Genomic DNA, 21,906 nt, shown 5'->3' with positions numbered 1-21,906 from the left:
CATAGAATAATAACTGATCACCAATCAACAGCCCTTTCCAAATAGACACTAATATAATAGTATAATCATAAAAACAATAATTATATAAAATACATATAATATAAAAAAAATGGGCCGAAAAGGGTCGGCCGAAACCAGACTTGCCCGGCCGAAAACGACTGGGCTGATTCCAAAAATGGGCCGAAATGTGACCAAACCACTGTGCTAGTTTTATACTCAACTATGGGCTGTTATGAGATTTGAAGGCTGTTTTGACTGGCTAAAATATGTATGAAAAACAAAAATTAAACATGTACGAAAAACAAAAAAATTATATGAATGCAAGACTAAAAAAGTATGTATGCAAAACTGAAAAATATGTATGCAAAACTAAAATAAAATATGTATACAAAACTAAAAACAAAAAAATGCAAATGTCACCTTTATGCCATCGTAATTTTGTTATATGAACACAATTTTTAGATATTTCAAGTGGTAAAATTAATGAAACTTTTATCACTTAAGCATCATAAAGTATTGACCGCCATCTTGAACTCCATCCAAATATTCCAATATCGCAGATAGAAAATAAGTCAGTACTCAGTATTTAAGCAGAACTCAGATGACACCTTTAGACCTCTTGAACCCAAAGTGCGTTGATATGTAGCATATTAACGCACTTTGGGGTCAATTTCTCGATTTTGACCCCAAAGTGCGTTGGACCCCAAAGTGCGGTGCGAAGTTTAACGCACTTTGGGGTTGGACCCCAAAGTGCGTTTGACCCAAAAGTGCGGTGTTACAGCGCTATAGCAGTCCGTGTAATAATTTCGTAGAAAAATTGAATTTAAATACATCTTACTACTCGCATCTCACGAAATTTACCGATCATTTATCGAAGCTTAATATATTGTGTGCACTGACCGTGTAATCAGTATGCAATTGACAGGTTAATAAAATCAAACAATATTCATGTAAAATAGCATATAAAATGAAGATTTGCATGTACATGTATAAAGTTTGTTACGGACTGCCCAACACAGATTAAAAAGTGTAAATGATAAACTGGAAGAAGAAAATGCATAACAGATATACTAAATTATTCGACAAAATATATCAGAGGTTGTCGTTGTATTTTGTTATGATTACCGATCATTACGGTAAATTAAGATTCAATTTTGTTATATGCACCCTTTTCACATCACGTATATCGCTTAAATCTTTTATTGTTTTTTTTTTTTTAATAATATTTTTGTATGGAACACATTTGCTGCATTCTTATATCTGTCATTTTATTATATTTTGCTTCATTACGTTATATGTGTATTGGACGTTTTGTTAAACAGAGGATATTGAATGAGTGTAGTTAAATTCTAAATTTATTGAACGAGTTGAATAAAATCATATTATGTGAGCCTCTGGCGAGCATAATATTTTTTTATTCAACGAGTTCAATAAATTTAGTATTGAATCTACACCAACATTATATTCTTTTTATCACATATATGAAATAAGAACAGTAAACTGTTAAAATGAGTAATTTTCAATGACGCGCCTATAGTGTAACGCTAACATTAGCGCGCTTTAACGCTATGCTTCTATATAGCGCAAATGACGTCACGTCTAAGTGTTATTTCACTAGTGTAATATCGTTTTTATAACATGGCTTTATCACACTCCTGCGGCGCAGTTTATGTGATAATATACAGTTATTTCATATGTAATATGGAAACAGTCAAACTGTTGGCCCGAGGTGGAGGGGGTAGTGTTTTGAACTGTTGTCCAAGGCCGTAGGCCTTGGGCAACAGTTCAAAACACTATCCCGGACACCGAGGGACAACTGTTTGACTATTCCCAAATCATGTATGAAATAACTGTTTTATTACCTGATCAACTACTGTTTTAATAGTACTTGCAGAAGAAAAAAGGAACAAGAAAAGAGGGGTTTTTTTTTAATTTTTTAGAAATTAAACTTAATGCTTTAACTATGTCACGTCCCGTCTGGTTTATGATCAAGATCGATGGACGCTTCAAGTGGGAACCCTCTATGACGTCAATGGCGTCAGAGCTCGCGAGGGAAACAGTCGAAACTATTGACCGGTCAACAGTTCGTGAACGTGGACGTTTTAAGAATTTCAGAAAACAGTAAAAAAATACCAAATAACATTTATATTAGGTATCAGGTAATAAAAGAAAATATTTAGGGTTATTTCTATTTATTTCATGCTTTTCAGTGGTTTATAGTAATATACCAGTGAAATAAAAAAACTCATAATTTCACTGTTTAAAACAATGAAATTATCAATTTGATAATTTCACTGTTTTGAATTTAAGCCCGTTACGTTGTTTCAGTGAAATACCAGCGTACACAGTATTGGAAACCAAATTCTTGCATATCAGACTGGCGTTTCCGTGAGTTTTACCCATGCCGGAAATTTCATCTGGCATGGGGGGTGCCAGATGAGTCGCGTGCCAAACAACAGCGTCATTTTTGCGCGCTTTATGAATGAACCGCGTTAAAATGACGTCGTTTTAGAACGGAAATATGTGCTAAGGATGACGTCAGTTCGCCGTTGTTATTTAAGTTGTAAGTTCATACGCTATTATAAGAAAATAGTTATGGATGAAATGACTTTAATTTCCATGAATATATATCATATTGAGGTAAACCATTTAAGATATGAAATAATATGGCAGAATATGCAAGAAAAAATATCTAACATATGTTTGCGGTTCGGATCGGAATATCCGTCCCTCGGGAACCCGCCCATGGGCGGGTCCCCTCGGGACGGATATTCCGGTCCGAACCGCAACATATGACAGATATTATTATTAATGGCAAATGACGTTACGTTTTATTATTATTTGGCGCGTTTTAAGTGTTAGGTTATAAGAATCTTACACCGGCTGCCGGTACAGACCGGAATATCTAGCTCGAGGGTAACTGTTTACGTCGGTAACGAGGCTCTGCCGAGTTTTCGCTAAACAGTTACCCGAGAGCTAGATATTTGTTTGTACCGACAGCCGGTGTTTGATTCTTTTTCTTGCATATACATGTAACTTGTTAATTACTTTCGGAACAGAAATTATGAAAACTGATATTCACATTACGCACTTTTTTCTTATAGTAGCGTATGAACTTACAACTTCATTCATAACTGTAAAATGACGTCATCCAAAGAACGCAATTCATTCATAAAAGGCGCGCAGCAATGACGTCATTTAAAGCACGCGACTTGTCTTACATGGGGGGGGGGGTGTAAGACAGGGTTTTCTAGCACCGGTGTAAACGGTAGATAATCCTGTCTGATATGCAAGAATAAAATGTCTTTTTTAACGTTTCTCTGCATATATTAAAAAGAAAATTTGTTTAGTTCCGTGTAAGATCGGGTTATATTTCACCTCGTGAACACCAAAAGTTCATATTTCACTCATGGCTGCGCCACTCTTGAAATATACCTTTTGATGCTCACTCGGTGAAATATAATCCGATCTTACAATGAACTAAACACATATCCTCTATTTAATTTCTTGTGACATGTCAACTTTATAACGTTATGTGTCTTGAACATTGCGTTACGTTAACTTCCGGTGTCATATATTCACTTCACTATATTTTGTATATCACTAAGATGTATATCACTAAGTTAACTTTTGAAAATATTAATTTGTGTATATAAAAAATAATTGACTTAGTTCACACTAGATGAATTATGTCTTTTTTGCTGACGGGGTGGCCTTTAAAGGTTGAAGCATCAACATTTCAGCAATCGTTAATCCCTGCGTGATCGTAGGTTAAAACAAGCAAATTCGTTGAATTTATATCCCCCGCCGAGTACTGGTTATTATTAACACAACAACTGAAGACATAAGGCTTTATTTATATATTAATCATGGCATAAACTGTAATATTCTTTGAACTTGAAGCCTTGTACCTTCAAACAAGAAGAAGTTTTCACTATATACATATAAGGAAAATCTATGACCCCCTGGAGTGGGGCCAATTTTGACCCCAGGGCTAAAACTTGAACAATTTTGGTAGAGGACCTATAGGTTATATCATATACCAAATATCAAAGCTCTAGGCCTTGTACTTTCAGACAAGATTTTTTAATTTGGCATTTTTGAAACTCCTTTTCTGGCCCTGTGACCTACTTATGCAACAGACCAGAACCATTTGATCAACTTTTTGCAGGGGACCACCCTAGGATCATTCCTGTAAAGTTTGCTTGCTGTGCAGTCATTTGTTTCTGAGGAGATGTTGTTTAAAGAAATTGCTTACGACGCACGACGGACGGTGGGGGATCACAATAGCTCACCTAGATGTAAAAACATCTTAATCTCCAGACTTCATTGCCATTTTCAAGGCATCAAGAAGGGATCTCACAATTTTCAAATAAGTTGAAAATTGCAAAATTTTACTAAGTCAAGGGCAATAACTCTAAAAATAGTAAAAATATCCGGACGAAAATACCCAGGTGCACAACTACACATACTGATCAACATTCCTGAAAAGTTTTATGACTCTAGGTCAAATACTTTTTGAGTTACATGCGACACAAGTTGAAAATTACAAAATTTTACTAAGTCAAGGGCAATAACTCTAAAAATACTAAAAATATCCAGATGAAAATACCCAGGTGCACAACTTCACATGCTGATCAACATTCCCATAAAGTTTCGTTGAATTCCAGCCATTAGTTGCAGAGAACTACTCCGGAAACGAAATTCGGACGTTTTACTAAGTCAAGGGCAATAACTCTAAAAATACTAAAAATATCCAGACGAAAATACCCAGGTGCACAACTTCACATGCTGATCAACATTCCCATAAAGTTTCGTTGAATTCCAGCCATTAGTTGCAGAGAACTACTCCGGAAACGAAATTCGGACGTTTTACTAAGTCAAGGGCAATAACTCTAAAAATACTAAAAATATCCAGACGAAAATACCCAGGTGCACAACTTCACATGCTGATCAACATTCCCATAAGGTTTCGTTGAATTCCAGCCATTAGTTGCAGAGAACTACTCCGGAAACGAAATTCGGACGTTTTACTAAGTCAAGGGCAATAACTCTAAAAATACTAAAAATATCCAGACGAAAATACCCAGGTGCACAACTTCACATGCTGATCAACATTCCCATAAAGTTTCGTTGAATTCCAGCCATTAGTTGCAGAGAACTACTCCGGAAACGAAATTCGGACGTTTTACTAAGTCAAGGGCAATAACTCTAAAAATACTAAAAATATCCAGACGAAAATACCCAGGTGCACAACTTCACATGCTGATCAACATTCCCATAAAGTTTCGTTGAATTCCAGCCATTAGTTGCAGAGAACTACTCCGGAAACAAAATTCGGACGGACGGATGGACGGACGGACGGACGGACGGAAGGACGGACGGACAACGCCAAAACTATATCCCCCTCCCGATTTCATCGGCGGGGGATAATTACTGGAGTCTATGTATCTCTTAGCTAGCTCCAGAAGGTGAGGTGGTTTTGACCCCTGATGTTGCTTTTAGTTTGTAACATCCGAGGTTAGCCAAAATCATCTTTCCTATTTCGCACCATATGTGTTGCTGCACCATAAAATTTATTCTTGCATAGCAGACTGGCGTTTCCGTGAGTTTTACCCATGCCGGAAATTTCATCTCGCATGGGGGGTGCCAGATGAGTCGCGTGCCAAGCAACAACGTCATTTTAGCGCACTTTATGGATAAACCGCGTTAAAATGACGTCGTTTTAGAAGGGAAATATGTGCTAAGGATGACGTCATTTCGCCGTTGTTATTTAAGTTGTAAGTTCATACGCTATTGTAAGAAAATAGTTATGGATGAAATGACTTTGATTTCCATGAACATATATCATATTGAGGTTAATAGTCCGATTAAAGTAAAATTTAACGTCAAACAAATTGCAACACAAGCTTTTTTTACATTTTTAGTTTGTTATACACATCATATAAAACAGGTAAAAACCCTAAAAAATCTAACCATGGCAAACCAGTAAAAAAAGCAATTCAAATTTTGCATTTCTTTCGAGTTTTTATATGGCTCTGCATGTACACCATACACAGAGTTTTATACTGTAACCGGTGTCGAGGTTAACAAAAGTTATGAGGCCGCGCGATTTAAATATATCAAAATTAACATATTTACTACTTGGAGTTGGATTTAGAAGCTGTTGTGCAAAGTATGTATCAATTTTCATATTATATTTACTTGTTTTTACAACTTTTAGCCTCGAACATGCCCAAATACCAAATACAATGAATGAATTGTAATGGGTTTCCGCGTGTTTATAAATCAGCGTTTGTTGTTTAAAACAGTAAAGATTTTTTCAATTTTCATGAGATATAAATAATCATTAGCCTATATATTAACATTCCTTTTGATAATAAGATGTTTATGAAGTAGGAAAAATTTAAGTTTATCCACGGTAGCTTCAAAAATGTAACTACGGAAGCGTGTTTGGGTAAACAATGCACTAAATTTAGAATAACATGTTATTAATTTTAGAATCATAAATGCATTGATATTTATTAACAGATCATTAGTTTTTGGTATAAAAATCTCATTATGTATGATAGCTACTTTGTTTTCATTTTAATAAACATTTGGAAGATAAGAACTGAAAGGTAATACTGAGCGTGATACGAGTATATTATCTTTTTTTACATACTTGTGATATATGAGATGTCAGGGGAGTCAAAAACAGATACACAATTTACAATGATTATGTAATTTCAAAATTGTGATTCCTAAACATGGAGAAAACTTATTTAACAGTCACAGTAAGCAGTTCAAATTGTTGTTGAGCTCCATGGTTTAACCAGAGACATAGATAACATGCTATCTGTGTCTCTGGTTTAACTAAATTGTGCTACAAATATTGATGAGGAGCTATATTCGGAGTTAACTGTTGCTTTGCCAGTGGTAATAGATCCCCATTTTGAGTGTTAAATTTGTTGTACAATTTTTACAAACACATGAGATAAGATAGTTTCAATACAAACGTAATGAATCAGAGATGTTTGTGCTAATATGGATATATGTATGTCCATCTACACCGTCTGTCTATCTGTTAAAAAACATGTATATCTGCCTTTCTGTCCGTCTGGCTCTCTGAGATACTGTTAACATCTGACTATCTTTAATAGGGTTTGTCTATCTGTTTGCTTTCCTTTCCTTATGCTGTCCGTCCTATATTTATGAAAACTACAGCATATGGTCTGTGAATCATATTGATAGTATTGGCCTAAACGAACAGATAACTCATTTATAAGAAGTGATTTATAAATAGTTCGGGTGCTTTTTTTGATGAGCCAGAAATGAAAGCCCTGTCATACCTACAACCATGTGACCACAGGGAAAATGCCTCCTTTTATTTAATTCTGTTTCTCTCGTCAATAAACAGTTACAGATGTAATTTAAATAGCTGGTAAAAAAAAATGATCCCTCAGATGCATTAAAAAGCAAATTTACATGAAAATTGCAGAGCCGGTTTGATTGAGTCTGTATATGACGGATAATGAAAAAGTGCAACATCCCTCATGCCCCTTAGCACCGGATTGAGCGGTACTAAAATTCTCAACACTCAAAAGTGCTGGATTCAATGATCCGAAAGACCAGAAAATATAACAACACTGAAGTGAAGTACGGGGCAACTTTTTACGGCAACTTCATTGGTAAAATAAGTGATCGGAAGCATTAATCAAAGCACAGAAGGCGCTGATTTTTGTTTGTTTGGATTTTTACGGCGCGTCACACATAGCCATATCGTTCAATGCTATAATAGGCTTAAAATATTATGTAAAACATTGTAAATGACAATAGAAATGAGCCAATTAGATCCTAGAATACAAGTTTATTCTTTAAAATAATCAATTATGTTTTTTGATGGAATTGTATTAAAAAGTTCTTTGAGTGAATTTACAGAATAAAAATCTATTACGGGCCTGTGAAAAATCATGACATTCAAAAAAAAAAATTTGACAGTAAAATTTTCATTAAAGAAAGGGGCATTGTCATTTGTGAGGAGGAGTGGGTAATTTTAGTGTGTCCAATTCGGCATCGAAGAATTTAGAACTGTTTGATCACGGCGGTTTGACAGAGATAGAGATGGTGACATATCAAGAGATGGGTTTATATCGTGAAGTTTATTAAAAACGGCATTGTCCCAATTTGCTTTCCATTCAGATGATACGAGTTTATTTATAGCCGGTCTAAAATCACAAGCAGGTAACAATAAGTCAGTTTTTTGAAAATTTAATGATTGTTTAGCTAAAGCATCTACTTTTTCATTTCCTCGTATTCCTACATGGCTTGGAATCCAATATAATTTAACATGTTTTGTTTTGAGTATATCATGAAATTGTTAAAGAAGTTTCTTTACCATGATATTGTCAGATTTTTTTTATTTTTAATGGATATTAAAACAGAAAGCGAGTCAGAAAATATCACAAATTGATTGGGTCTCAGAATGTCAGAAAGGTGAAGGTTGTGAGATTATAAAACATTTCAATTTTGTATAGTGCCACCAATGCTTTCCAGCGTTTAATTGTAGTAGATTGGCTATAAGACTTATTGCAACACTGACATTCAATCCAATGTTTATTTGACTTAAATAATTTGAAAAAAAAATGAGTTGCCTTAATTGGGATTTGAACTCCAGGCCTTTCGCTTACTAAGTGAGCCTGCAAACCCCTCGGCCACGGTGAAATTATATAATAACGGCCTGAAGAAAACCATATTATTCTAAATTAGGGTTTGTAACTACGTTAACTGTTGTCTAACACTTGTGTAAATAATCATGGCGCTTACTATAAGCATGTATATCTATAAAGAATAAAACAATATTAGAAATCGTCGACCATTCGGGAATTATTTTGCTTGAAAATTAATGCGCCTGCCATGTGACCATATTTACGCAGTGATTTCCCCTGAATTTTTGACTAAGTGTTACATATAAAGGGAAGAAACCGCTTCAAAAAAGCGGACTACTTTCGGCATTTGCAATTAACAGCATTAGACTCTGAAATTTCGCTACCATTATTTGTTTGTTCTGACGACCCAAACAAATAAAAAAAGCAAATTTACTGAAAATTACAGGCATGGTTTGATTGAGTCTGTGATCATGAAAGCTGTATTTGACGTTGAACATACGTTTGCTCTATAGTACACCCAAATTTTTGCATTTCTCTGAAGAGAACTCCACTTTTTGGGTAAAATTTATTTGATGAATAGTATTATTTTTTAAAGACCAGACAATGTTTTTTGTAATCTCTTTTAAATTCCATTTTAGATGACTGGATGTAAAGCCGAAATGATAGAAAAGAGTATTGTTATCATTACGACGAGAAGAGAAAACTGCAAGAGACCATAATATGATTTGAAGTTCAGAAACAAGAATAAAATGTTGAACGTATATTTATTTAAGACACTACCTGTGTAAGTTGCAGAAAGAACATAAATTTCGTGGCGATGTTGTCAGTAAAGTTGAAACCTTCGACTTTCATGTTTAAATCAAATCTTTGTGTAAAACAAGACACTTTAAGCGTGAAGTAAGGTCCTAGGAAGAATCAAAGGCGTAATTAAATGGCCTCCTGACAGCTAAAATAAGTTACCACCATTGTTTTAACATTAACAGTCATTTAAAGACGTTCTTTTCATGAAAGTGCAAAAACACGATTTGCAAATCTAGTGAAAAGACCATCGAAAACAGTAGGAGAAAGCTTTTTAACCAATGCAATAATTTGAAAGTTATTGAATGGATAACCTTTTTTTTAAATGTGACTAGGTGTAGTCGAACTAATGAGCATTGTGAGAGACATAGAGATGTGGAGATCACTTTTAAATATCTCTTTATATAATAAGGAAGAAAACATAAATAGGTTAAACAAGATGTGATGGCATTCAATTTCAAAGGTGAAATATTTTTTTAAAGCAAGCTACATGATACATGACATAAAATTGGCATTTTGTACATAAAAAATTCTAATTTTGAACCATTACTTAAGACATAAGTACAGCTCATTTTCAGCATTTATTCTTCACTAGCTTAAGTGTTGTGCAATATAGATAGTTGGACAATACTGGCGATGATAAATGAAGTTATTTCTACTAAATCATGTTAAAAATGATAGTTTGCATAACATGTATGGGTAATATTTGGATGGATGAGACTTTGGTAACGTACAAATATGTTAAATGACACAGCAAAAGACTAAATAACGAGTTACTTTCAGAAATTGAGTATATTACCAGGTGCATTGTTTGTTTCTACAGATTTTAGGAAAAATAACTAAGTTTGTTTTCTTTATTTTCATAAATTTTTCAAAAATAGTTGAAAAATGCTAGAATAATGTCAATGTATTTGATGTAACGTATGTTACATTTTGCTTTTAAAATATCTTTAGTGATTATGTTTCTTAATTTATATACGCTTATGTGATATAAATGTTATTTGAACCTCTTTTCAATTCAAAATATTAGGTATTTTTAAGATAATGCAATTTGGACGTTTTGCATTATTATCATGAGTGGGTAAGGTAATAATCTTGTGTGTCACAAGTGAATAAATAATAAAAAAGAGGCCAAACCTGTTATTATTCATTGCAAATTCTATTTTTATGAACACCAATACATGCTGGCTAAAAAACTACCAATTTATAACAGAGAAAGACAAGACAGTCGCCACATATTAAACATATTACAATATTATATTACGATTTTTATGCCTGGACAGGTACACGTAAACTACCTGCAAAAAGTCAAGTTTCCGAAGGTATATTTTTTTAGGGTTTTACTACAAGGTTCATGCATATATATTGATTGCAAAATACTAAAGAAAGCTTGTGTTGCAATTTGTTTGATGTCAAGCTACATATACTCATAACTTTAGTGGCCTACATGGTTGGGAAGGACATTTATCGTATTGCAAAAATGTTACAGTCAAACAAACACATGTCTCAAAAATGAATTGTGTCAACAAAGGATGAAACGTGATTTAAGCAAGTAAATGCAAATGAAATATTTTGCTGAGAAAACATTTAAATGTCAACAACTTAATCTACATATTTACATACAAAACGAAGATTGTCCACGTTGTATCAGACAGATAAGAAAACAATTAAATATAAATGACAACATTGTAAACCAAGCGAACGATCGGTTTTATTCTTAGGTCAATAGTAAAACAACAGCCATTCTGCATTTATCAAATCTAAGAAACCGATGAAACAATTAAAGAATAATAGAAACAGTTTGCTATGAAATTTTCTATTTCAAGATAACCATACACGAATCAATGTCGTAATGAACATTTATTACAGTTTATTATACTGAAATTATATTAAATGGGTAACAAGCCTAATAAGTATGTAAAGGAGTTTCCATACTGGTATCAACCTAATGAGTGTCACAGTGTTTCTGACGTTACAATTAACACCCTCTCACGTGACAACAAATTTACTTAATTTTATATCGATATTACCCGATATTACATATTATCTTCAACTGTACTGTAATAAATGATTGTTTTCTTTTAAATATAGTCTGAAGCAATATTAACTTGTAACATTGATTTATATATTTTGAGAATAATCCAGAAAGTAATAGCACAAAAAGCAAGCATGGAAATGGCCTGGACTAATGGAATGTGATTATTGTGGCCTCGAAACCTTTAAGTTAATTTATTATGTCTAATATAAACAAGCAATTATCATAGTATTGCAAGCAATCCATAAGACCCCTATCGATGAGAACCCCAGCAACATTCTGAAGGGTCATTGGCCATTCAGTTCTGCAATTAAATGAATGAATGACATGAATGAAATCTTTTGAGTTCTTAGTTTGTCTGCATCATAGTAATGTGTTAAGTTTCCCTACCTAGTAAGAAAATCATGCTTATACAATAGATAATCAAAAGGTCAAGTTTTTTCAGGATGAATAAGTATAACTTATGTTTTAACTTTTTAAACAGTTTTTATGAACAGACAGACAGACAGACGGACTCTAAAGTTAATTTTTAAACATCCCTGTTACCATAATATAACATTTTTAAAAGCAAAATTCTTGAAGAGGAGATAACTTTTGAAATAAAGATGCTAGACTTAAATATACCATTAACATGTATAGTAGCAAAGATGAAAAATAAAAAATTGGAGTAAAAAATACCAATTTTTTTTCAAAAATAATCTAAGTTCAAGGGGGGGGGGGGGGGGGCATGATTCTAAAAAAAAAAGCTTTGCTAGAGTATTGAACCTTCTCACCAATGATTTGAGTGATAATAAAAACATATATGAAGTTTGTACATTAAGAAATAAAGAAGTTGTTAAAAAACAAAACATTTTTTCAAGAAAATTATAAGTTTCAAGGAAGATAATTTTGATAATTTGTGTGCTAGAGTTGTAAACCTTTTCAGTTATGATAAGGTTGATGACCAGAAGCTTATATTTGAAGTTTGAAGTAAAAACGTTAATAAATATAGAATTTTTAGTGAAAAAGCATAAATACTAGAATCAGAAATCTTGACGAGGTTTAGCCGACGTTTAGTAATCATGACAATATACTCCTTATAGTAAAGATTAAAATGATGTGTATAATTTCCAAACTGTCATCTATCCATACTTTCAGTTACATAAAAAATCAGTTTTTTTACTAAACACAAATGTTGTTATATTTGCCATGTTTGAAGCCTATTTGTTGCCATAGCAACTAATTTATCCAACATAGGATGAAAAGAAAACTATGTGCATAATCTCCATACTGCCATCTGCACATATTTCAAGTTTCATAAAAAAGATTTTTAGTACTTTTTGCATTAACACTTAATCCAGTTCATGTATTAAATTTGCCATATTTTCAGTCTATTTGTTGCCAAAGCAACCAGAATTTTCAATATAGGAAGAAAAGAAAACGACGTGCATAATCTCCATACTGCCGTCTATCTTTATATCAAGTTTCATAAAAATAATTTCAGTTCTTTTTTGCGTTATCGCGGGATCAATTTTTGCGGACGAACGGACAGACGGACGGATAGACGGGTAAACCTAAAGCCCCCACCCCCCCCCCCCCGGTTAAACTGTTATTTTTACTACGTCCAAATAAACTTGCTATCTAAAAGGAAAAAAAGTGGCCCTTAAGTTAACAAAAATCAGGACTAGTGTATCCAATATTTGCACCATACAAATTATACACCGCCTTACTTACACAACTTTTGTATATAAAACACATTTTTTCAATAATAATAATAATAATGCAGAAGCCATAAATAACTTACAGGTTTTAGACCAAAATAAAGAAAAACGAATACGTTCGCATGACAGAATGTATATAATTCTAAATATCGTTTAAGTGTTGCAATAAATAAGATTATTTAAGAACACAGACAGACCTATGTTATACCACATAGCCAAAGAAACATATTTGTAAAAAGCTTAAAATGTCAACAAGTAAAAGATAGAAAAAGTTAAAGATGAGCTTATTAACTGAATTTCCTTACAGCTGCTAAGCTAATACATGTTTATTAATTAAATATATTTACACTATATTTCTTAATATTTGATTTAATTTTATAAGTCTCAGAATTGTTTATATGTTCATTTTATATCAGAACTGTTCACATGTTTATATTTATATCAATGCTCTATGGCATTGCTCATCATGTATGAGTATAAATGGCCACTTACAATGTCCATTGTCGGTTTGCCAATAAACTTTTGATGTTATAACATTATATGTTATAACGTTTTATTTGTTTATTACTTATTCCTGTTCAGTCATTATGCTGTGACAGGCAGTCATTATGCTGTGACAGGCAGTCATTATGCTATGAAAGGCAGTCATTATGCTGTGACAGGCAGTCATTATGCTGTGAAAGGCAGTCGTTATGCTGTGAAAGGCAGTCATTATGCTGTGACAGGCAGTCATTATGCTGTGAAAGGCAGTCATTATGCTGTGAAAGGCAGTCATTATGCTGTGAAAGGTAGTCATTATGCTGTGACAGGCAGTCATTATGCTGTGAAAGGCAGTCGTTATGCTGTGAAAGGCAGTCATTATGCTGTGACAGGCAGTCATTATGCTGTGAAAGGCAGTCATTATGCTGTGAAAGGCAGTCATTTTGCTGTGAAAGGTAGTCATTATGCTGTGACAGGCAGTCATTATGCTGTGAAAGGCAGTCATTATGCTGTGAAAGGCAGTCATTATGCTGTGAAAGGTAGTCATTATGCTGTGACAGGCAGTCATTATGCTGTGAAAGGCAGTCATTATGCTGTGAAAGGCAGTCATTTTGCTGTGAAAGGCAGTCATTATGCTGTGAAAGGCAGTCATTATGCTGTGACAGGCAGTCATTATGCTGTGAAAGGAAGACACATTGAAGAATAGACATATACAGATACTTTTTGGCCATGAAAGTTAATTAGAAAATAAATGAATACATATAAAATGCATATAAAACAAATATTAATTTTTGTTTACCGGACAAAATTTACTACCCGACTAATGAAATTCCACCTAAAACTGAATATATATTACTGTTATTCAATTATGTTAACCTTTGGTATGTCTGTTAAACATGCAATAATGATTTTCACATTTTCTTCTCTTATTTCTGCTTTGACGACAGTTCACAATGTAAAAACCCATAAATTACAACTGCAAGTGCGTGTATCAAGGCTTTTCGATAGAGCGTACTCTCCTGCGCATCGGTCTAATGTTTCACTATCACTCATTGTCTGACGTAACGTGAGTGTCTTTAGTGAGCTGCAAATCGAACGTATACAGAGTGATATTATATCAGTGATACTTTCGAGTATAAAGCAATACTGAGAGGTTTAGCTAATGCAATTAAGGGCTGGCAATTATTTGTATAGGTTCAAACTACTGTTCATATTTATGTCAAATAAAAGGAAATATTTACTATCTTTGGTGTTATTCAAAATTAATTCCTAAATTGTGCTTAACATGTTTGACAATATATGTGTCATCAGTATATATTACTAAGGTTATTTAAATGTTGATTAATTCTCTTGTGGCTGATGCGTTGTCTTTTTGGGTTTAGACATAAAAGCCGTCGAAACACGCGGGAAAAGGTTAACAAAAATTATGAAAAACCTTGGAATAACACAGAACCTAGATTTTCCATTTTAACACATGTCCTAACACCGAATTTTGGTGAAAAATTGTTGTTTTTTGACATTTTTTTATTTTTTTAATTAAACATCCCTGTTAATTACCAAAATATTACATTTTTAAAAACAAAATTCTTAAAGAGGAGATAACTCTTGAAAATAAAGATGCTAGACTTATGAACATTGTCATATTTAAAGATACCATTTATAGTCACAAAGAAGAAAAAGTGAAAAATAACAATTTTCAAATATACCATTAACATGTACAAAGATTAAAAATATATATAGTGTAAGTGTTGATAATGAATGTTTATTTGAATTTGAAGTAAATCAATGAAAAAATAAGAAATTTAAAGAATGAATAAGAAAAATTTAAGTTTAAGGAGGAGATAATTCTGGAAATATGGATTCTAGATTTATAAACCTTGTCCTATAAGGAATGAAGAAGTTTGAGTAAAAAATACCATTTTCTCGGAAAAAGCCTAAAATCAAGGGGGGCATAATTCTAGAAATAGTCTTGTTTGAGTATTGAACCTTCTCACCAATGATCTGAGTGATAATAACAATATTATATAGATATAAAGTTTGAAGTAGATACATTAAGAAATAAAGAAGTTATTAAAACAAAAACATTTTTTCATGAAAATTCTAAGTTCAAGGGAGGTAATTTTGATAATTTGTGTACTAGAGTTGTAAACCTTGTCACATATAATGTGGTTGATGACCAGAAACATATATTTGAAGTTTAAGGTAAATACGTCAAGATATAAAGAACTTTTAATGAAAAAGCATAAAACCTAGAATCAGAAATCTTAACGAGGTTAAGCCGACGTTTGGTAATCATGACAATGTACTCCTTATAGTCAATATTAAAATGATGTGTATAATTTCCATACTGCCATCTATCCATACTTTAAGTTACATAAGAAAATCATTTGTTTTTACTTATGACAAATGTTGTTATAGTTGCCATGTTTTAAGCCTATTTGTTGCCATAGCAACCAATTTATTCAACATAGGAAGAAAGGAAAAATACATGCATAATTTCTATTCTGCCATCTACACATATTTCAAGTTTCATAAAAATATTTTCAGTACTTTTTGCATTAACACTTAATACAGTTTATGTGTTAAATTTATCATATTTTTAGTCTAATTGTTGCCAAAGCAACCAGAATTTTCAACATAGGAAGAAAATAAAAAGACGTGCATAATCTCCAGACTGCCATCTACTCATATATCAAGTTTCATAAATAGTGTTTCAGTACTTTTTGCATTATCACTGGATCAAGTTCATGTGTTACATTTCCCATATTTTAGTCTATTTTTTGCCAAAGCAATCACAATTTTCAACATTTTCAACAAAGGAAGAAATGAGAAAGACGTGCTTATCTCTATATTACCATCTTTCTTTATATCAAGTTCCATAAAAATATTTTTCAGTTCTTTTTGCCTTATCGCGGGATCCAGTTTTACGGACGAACGGACTGACAGGCGGATAGACGGACGGACGGTAGGTAAACCCAAAGTCCTCTCCAGTAAACCGGAAGGGGACTAAAACCATATTTATTGATCGGAACTGTTTTTTATGTATCTCATATAGTTTGCTGAGTTTTTTTACTACCGACCAAATAAACTTGCAATCTAAAAGGAAAAAAGTATTCCTTAAGTTAACAAAAAAGGGACTAGTGTATCCAATATTTTCACCATACAAGTAATACATCGCCTTAACTACACAACTATTGTATATTAAACAAATTTTAGAATCTGAAGATTTTTTTTCAATAATAATGATGCGAACATAAATCACTTACACGTTTAAGACCAAAATAAAGAAAAACGAATACGTTCACATGACAGAATGTATATAATTCTAAATATCGTTTAAGTGTTGCAATAAATAAGATTATTTAAGAACACAGACAGACCTATGTTATACCACATAGCCAAAGAAACATATTTGTAAAAAGCTTAAAATGTCAACAAGTAAAAGATAGAAAAAGTTAAAGATGAGCTTATTAACTGAATTTCCTTACAGCTGCTAAGCTAATACATGTTTATTAATTAAATATATTTACACTATATTTCTTAATATTTGATTTAATTTTATAAGTCTCAGAATTGTTTATATGTTCATTTTATATCAGAACTGTTCACATGTTTATATTTATATCAATGCTCTATGGCATTGCTCATCATGTATGAGTATAAATGGCCACTTACAATGTCCATTGTCGGTTTGCCAATAAACTTTTGATGTTATAACATTATATGTTATAACGTTTATTTGTTTATTACTTATTCCTGTTCAGTCATTATGCTGTGACAGGCAGTCATTATGCTGTGACAGGCAGTCATTATGCTATGAAAGGCAGTCATTATGCTGTGACAGGCAGTCATTATGCTGTGAAAGGCAGTCATTATGCTGTGAAAGGCAGTCATTATGCTGTGACAGGCAGTCATTATGCTGTGAAAGGCAGTCATTATGCTGTGAAAGGCAGTCATTTTGCTGTGAAAGGTAGTCATTATGCTGTGACAGGCAGTCATTATGCTGTGAAAGGCAGTCATTATGCTGTGAAAGGCAGTCATTATGCTGTGAAAGGTAGTCATTATGCTGTGACAAGGCAGTCATTATGCTGTGAAAGGCAGTCATTATGCTGTGAAAGGCAGTCATTTTGCTGTGAAAGGCAGTCATTATGCTGTGAAAGGCAGTCATTATGCTGTGACAGGCAGTCATTATGCTGTGAAAGGAAGACACATTGAAGAATAGACATATACAGATACTTTTTGGCCATGAAGTTAATTAGAAAATAAATGAATACATATAAAATGCATATAAAACAAATATTAATTTTTGTTTACCGGACAAAATTTACTACCCGACTAATGAAATTCCACCTAAAACTGAATATATATACTGTTATTCAATTATGTTAACCTTTGGTATGTCTGTTAAACATGCAATAATGATTTTCACATTTTCTTCTCTTATTTCTGCTTTGACGACAGTTCACAATGTAAAAACCCATAAATTACAACTGCAAGTGCGTGTATCAAGGCTTTTCGATAGAGCGTACTCTCCTGCGCATCGGTCTAATGTTTCACTATCACTCATTGTCTGACGTAACGTGAGTGTCTTTAGTGAGCTGCAAATCGAACGTATACAGAGTGATATTATATCAGTGATACTTTCGAGTATAAAGCAATACTGAGAGGTTTAGCTAATGCAATTAAGGGCTGGCAATTATTTGTATAGGTTCAAACTACTGTTCATATTTATGTCAAATAAAAGGAAATATTTACTATCTTTGGTGTTATTCAAAATTAATTCCTAAATTGTGCTTAACATGTTTGACAATATATGTGTCATCAGTATATATTACTAAGGTTATTTAAATGTTGATTAATTCTCTTGTGGCTGATGCGTTGTCTTTTTGGGTTTAGGCATAAGAACTGCAGCTGATGGTTATCCCTGCATGATCGTAAGAGGCGGCAAAATGGGTTTAATGCATCTCTTGTATCCATCAAGTGAAGTTGAGTTTGCCTTATGTAACACTCGGTCTTTTCTTTTCCGGCGCCATATGGCCTTAGTAGGTTTGGTGCGCCATCAAACCAAACCAAACAAAAACGCTTTCAATAAAACAAAGCCTGCAGCATTTTCTGTTTTGTCGATAAGGTTTCAATTTTTGACCACTGAACTATGTGATAAAACTTATATATTAAATAAATTTATAACACAATTTATTTTAAAGATTTTGTTATTATAATCCATTTTATTTGTGTTATATACACGCGTATGCGTATTGAAATATATATGTACTTTAAAAAGGGATTCTATAAGTGAATCGAAATTGCGTCATTACGAAAAGAATGTGTGTCTGTGATTTATTCTCTAGAAATTGAATATTATTTCGATATCTCCAGGTACTGTTAATGAACTTAAACACATCTTTATAAACAAACATTTTAGTTTACCCAAGTTTTGATTTTTTGTCAAACGCAGCTGTCTTGTCTTTCTATACCTAGTATTTAATACAGTTTAGTAATAAGCACAAATGTTTTCGATGGTATATTTTATATAAAATCTAATAAAAGTGGATGCGAAACCTATCTCTTATAAATCTCTTATATATATTACATTGACAAATATGAAACTTTGCTTAATTTACAGATTCTGTTTTACTCTATGGTTAGTCTTACCGGTAATAATAAATCAAAGGTTAGTCTTACGAGTAAATCTTTTCTTAAAGTGCATTAGAGTGTAACCTTTGTCTTATCAATTATCATCTCAGTCGTACAAAAGTGCTTAAAGCACAATACGCTAAATTTGACCTCTGGTGATCACTCATTCACATTTTCTTTTTAACAAAACATCTTTACCACTTCATTTCAATCACATTTAAGCTTCACACGAAAGTTGGAATGTCCCCCAGGCTATGCTATTCAACAGATTTCATTCCATGCATAACTCTTATTCCAGTGGTGACTAAAAGATAAAAACAACTTTCAAAGTAAGATTTTATTATTATTCCGCAGAAATGATCCCTGAATGACAATATACCAAGATAACTAGAGCCTGTAGACTAATCATCCTTTCTGTATGTAATAAAAATATTTAGGTAAGCTAAAAAAAAATAGAATAAAGATCAACAAGGCGAGACGACGTTCACAGGAAACAATCCAGTCACACAAGCAGGGCACCCGGCAGGCAAGAGTAAATGGTAAGAGGACACAAGGGTGGTGAAAGAGGTGAGGGATATTCAAAATAGCATAAATATTTGTTTAGAGCGCCAAAATGGATCTTTCCGCGAAGATTTGCTTCCGCGAATTCAAATACACGCACATTATGTAATAACGAATAAGTAATAAGAACTAAATGGGCCGATACGGAAATTAAAGGGAGAACGGGTGAAGTTTGATTTATCGTTTAAATATTCTGTATGTTGTAATTAAAGATGTTACAACACTAAAGTGAAATTTTATATATGTATATTATGTATATACTGATTTTTCTAAAATATTTCCAAACATAATATGTACTGTAAATGTTAATGTAAATTAACATTAAAAATGAAAATGTAAATGTTCGCAATATAAATAATCATTAAAATCTATGGATTCATTTATTTTTGAAACATTTGGCTTAGATTTTATCGACAATTAATTTTAAATTACCTCCTTTTAATAACATAAAATGTGCATTCGGTTATATCTTTCAATAATGCTTTTTTGAACTTACAATATTGATAAATCTTCATTTGAGCACCAGATGTATGATATAAAATAGAGAAAAAACAGAAACCCTTAAATCATGAAAAAAAAGTTCCAGGATCGTTAAATATTGTCGCATAATTATCAATGATGTCGAATTTAAAACAAACAGAAAAGAGATACAAAAAAGATCATTTTTGTTAAATGCATAAAAATAAATAATCGAAAATTATCTCGGATTAATATGATTGTCAGAAGTTTAAAATAACAGATATGATCCTTTTTAGGTGACAAGTTTTCAAGATTTCCCTAAAAATTTTGATTTTTCAAATAGGAAAAGAGTGAAGGGGTCGTTTTGACCGTTATTTTTAATGAGATAAATTTACAAACTGGTCTTGCAGTTTCTGATGAACGATACAAGACCATCATTATCTTTATGTTAACAATAAAGGAATAGTCTGGTTTATTTTACAATAAATTATAAGAACAAAATACGCCCTATGACAAATCGAAGTACAAAATAGTAAATAATTTTATCGCACATATAAACATAGCTGTAGCAAAACATTTTATAATAGCTTTTACGTAGGAAGTAATGGTTTCGTTTATTAATAAGATTTGTGTACTTTACAGAAGTTAGCATTGTAAGATTAAACCACGAGCACTCCAGATCATTTAATATTATGTCTTTAGCGAAACATGTGGAAAAAAAGTGATCCCTCGGAAGCATTCAAACACAAGATTACATGAAAATTGAAGACTCGGTTTGATTATGTCTGTAAGTTAGGGATAATGAAAATGTGCAACATCAGTCACGCCCCCTAGCACCGTCTCGAGCGGTACTCAATTCTCAACACTTAAACGTTCTGGACATAGAAATACAAAATCTCTTTGTCAGATTGGACTGAAGTGACATTTTACGTAGATTGACTGTTCTAAAGGTTTATATTTTATCCTAAACATTTTCAAATACCAAAGGTTGATAGGTCACCATTAGTTTGTTTGTTTTTGTTTGTTTTGGGTTTTACTTCACATCGGCATCGTATAGGTCATATCGCGACGTTCCAGTTTTACTGGTGGAGGAAGACCTCAGGTTCCCTTCCGTGCATTATATCAGGCACGAACGGGCACCTGAGTAGAACCACCGACGTTCCGTAAGCTAGCTGGATAGCTTCCTCACATGAAAGAATCCAAAGTCCCTGTCGGGATTCGAACCTACAGCGGTGAGGGGCACGTGGCTTGAAGTCAACGACCTTAAACAAACTAATGGTGACGTACCAAACTTTGATATTGAAAATATTTAGGATAAAATATAAACCTGCCTTAAAAATATAATTACTACCCCGCCATTTAAGTTATGTCCAAAACAGACAAATCTCGGAATAATCGAGTCCAATTTTAGATTTAGATCTACATGCGGTACACATATAGTTAACAACAGCTATTGCGTGCTAGTAAACTATACATTGCCAAAAAAAAATAATCTAGGGAGAGTTCAGTAGACTTTGACTTTTGAATTTTCGATCCAGAAATGACAATTGCAGGCATACCTCATCAAAACATATTGATTCAAAACATAACA

At 32.8% G+C, this 21,906-nt stretch overlaps 1 protein-coding gene across 1 annotated transcript; it reads left to right on the top strand.

Moving 5' to 3' along the window:
- The first annotated feature begins 1,963 nt into the window (after positions 1-1,963).
- Positions 1,964-14,367, top strand: LOC132730823 (uncharacterized). Its single transcript, XM_060716871.1, has 2 exons — positions 1,964-2,121; positions 13,764-14,367. The coding sequence occupies exons 1-2, from the start codon at positions 1,964-1,966 to the stop codon at positions 14,365-14,367; spliced, it is 762 nt and encodes a 253-aa protein (XP_060572854.1).
- The last annotated feature ends 7,539 nt before the right edge of the window (positions 14,368-21,906 follow it).

Source organism: Ruditapes philippinarum, unplaced genomic scaffold, assembly GCF_026571515.1.
Source record: "Ruditapes philippinarum isolate M1 unplaced genomic scaffold, ASM2657151v2 ctg3994_1_1_1_1, whole genome shotgun sequence".
In the NCBI taxonomy this organism is placed as follows: domain Eukaryota; kingdom Metazoa; phylum Mollusca; class Bivalvia; order Venerida; family Veneridae; genus Ruditapes; species Ruditapes philippinarum.
The sequence above is the reverse complement of the archived record's forward strand: the minus strand, read 5'-3'. Positions and strand labels throughout refer to the sequence as shown.

Excerpts from the sequence above, each read along its gene's own strand:
- LOC132730823 (XM_060716871.1), top strand. The coding sequence starts at position 1,964 with ATGTCACGTCCCGTCTGGTTTATGATCAAGATCGATGGACGCTTCAAG. Across the intron at positions 2,122-13,763 it reads TTTAAGAATTTCAGAAAACA|TCATTATGCTGTGACAGGCA; the intron begins GTAAAAAAATAC and ends ATTCCTGTTCAG.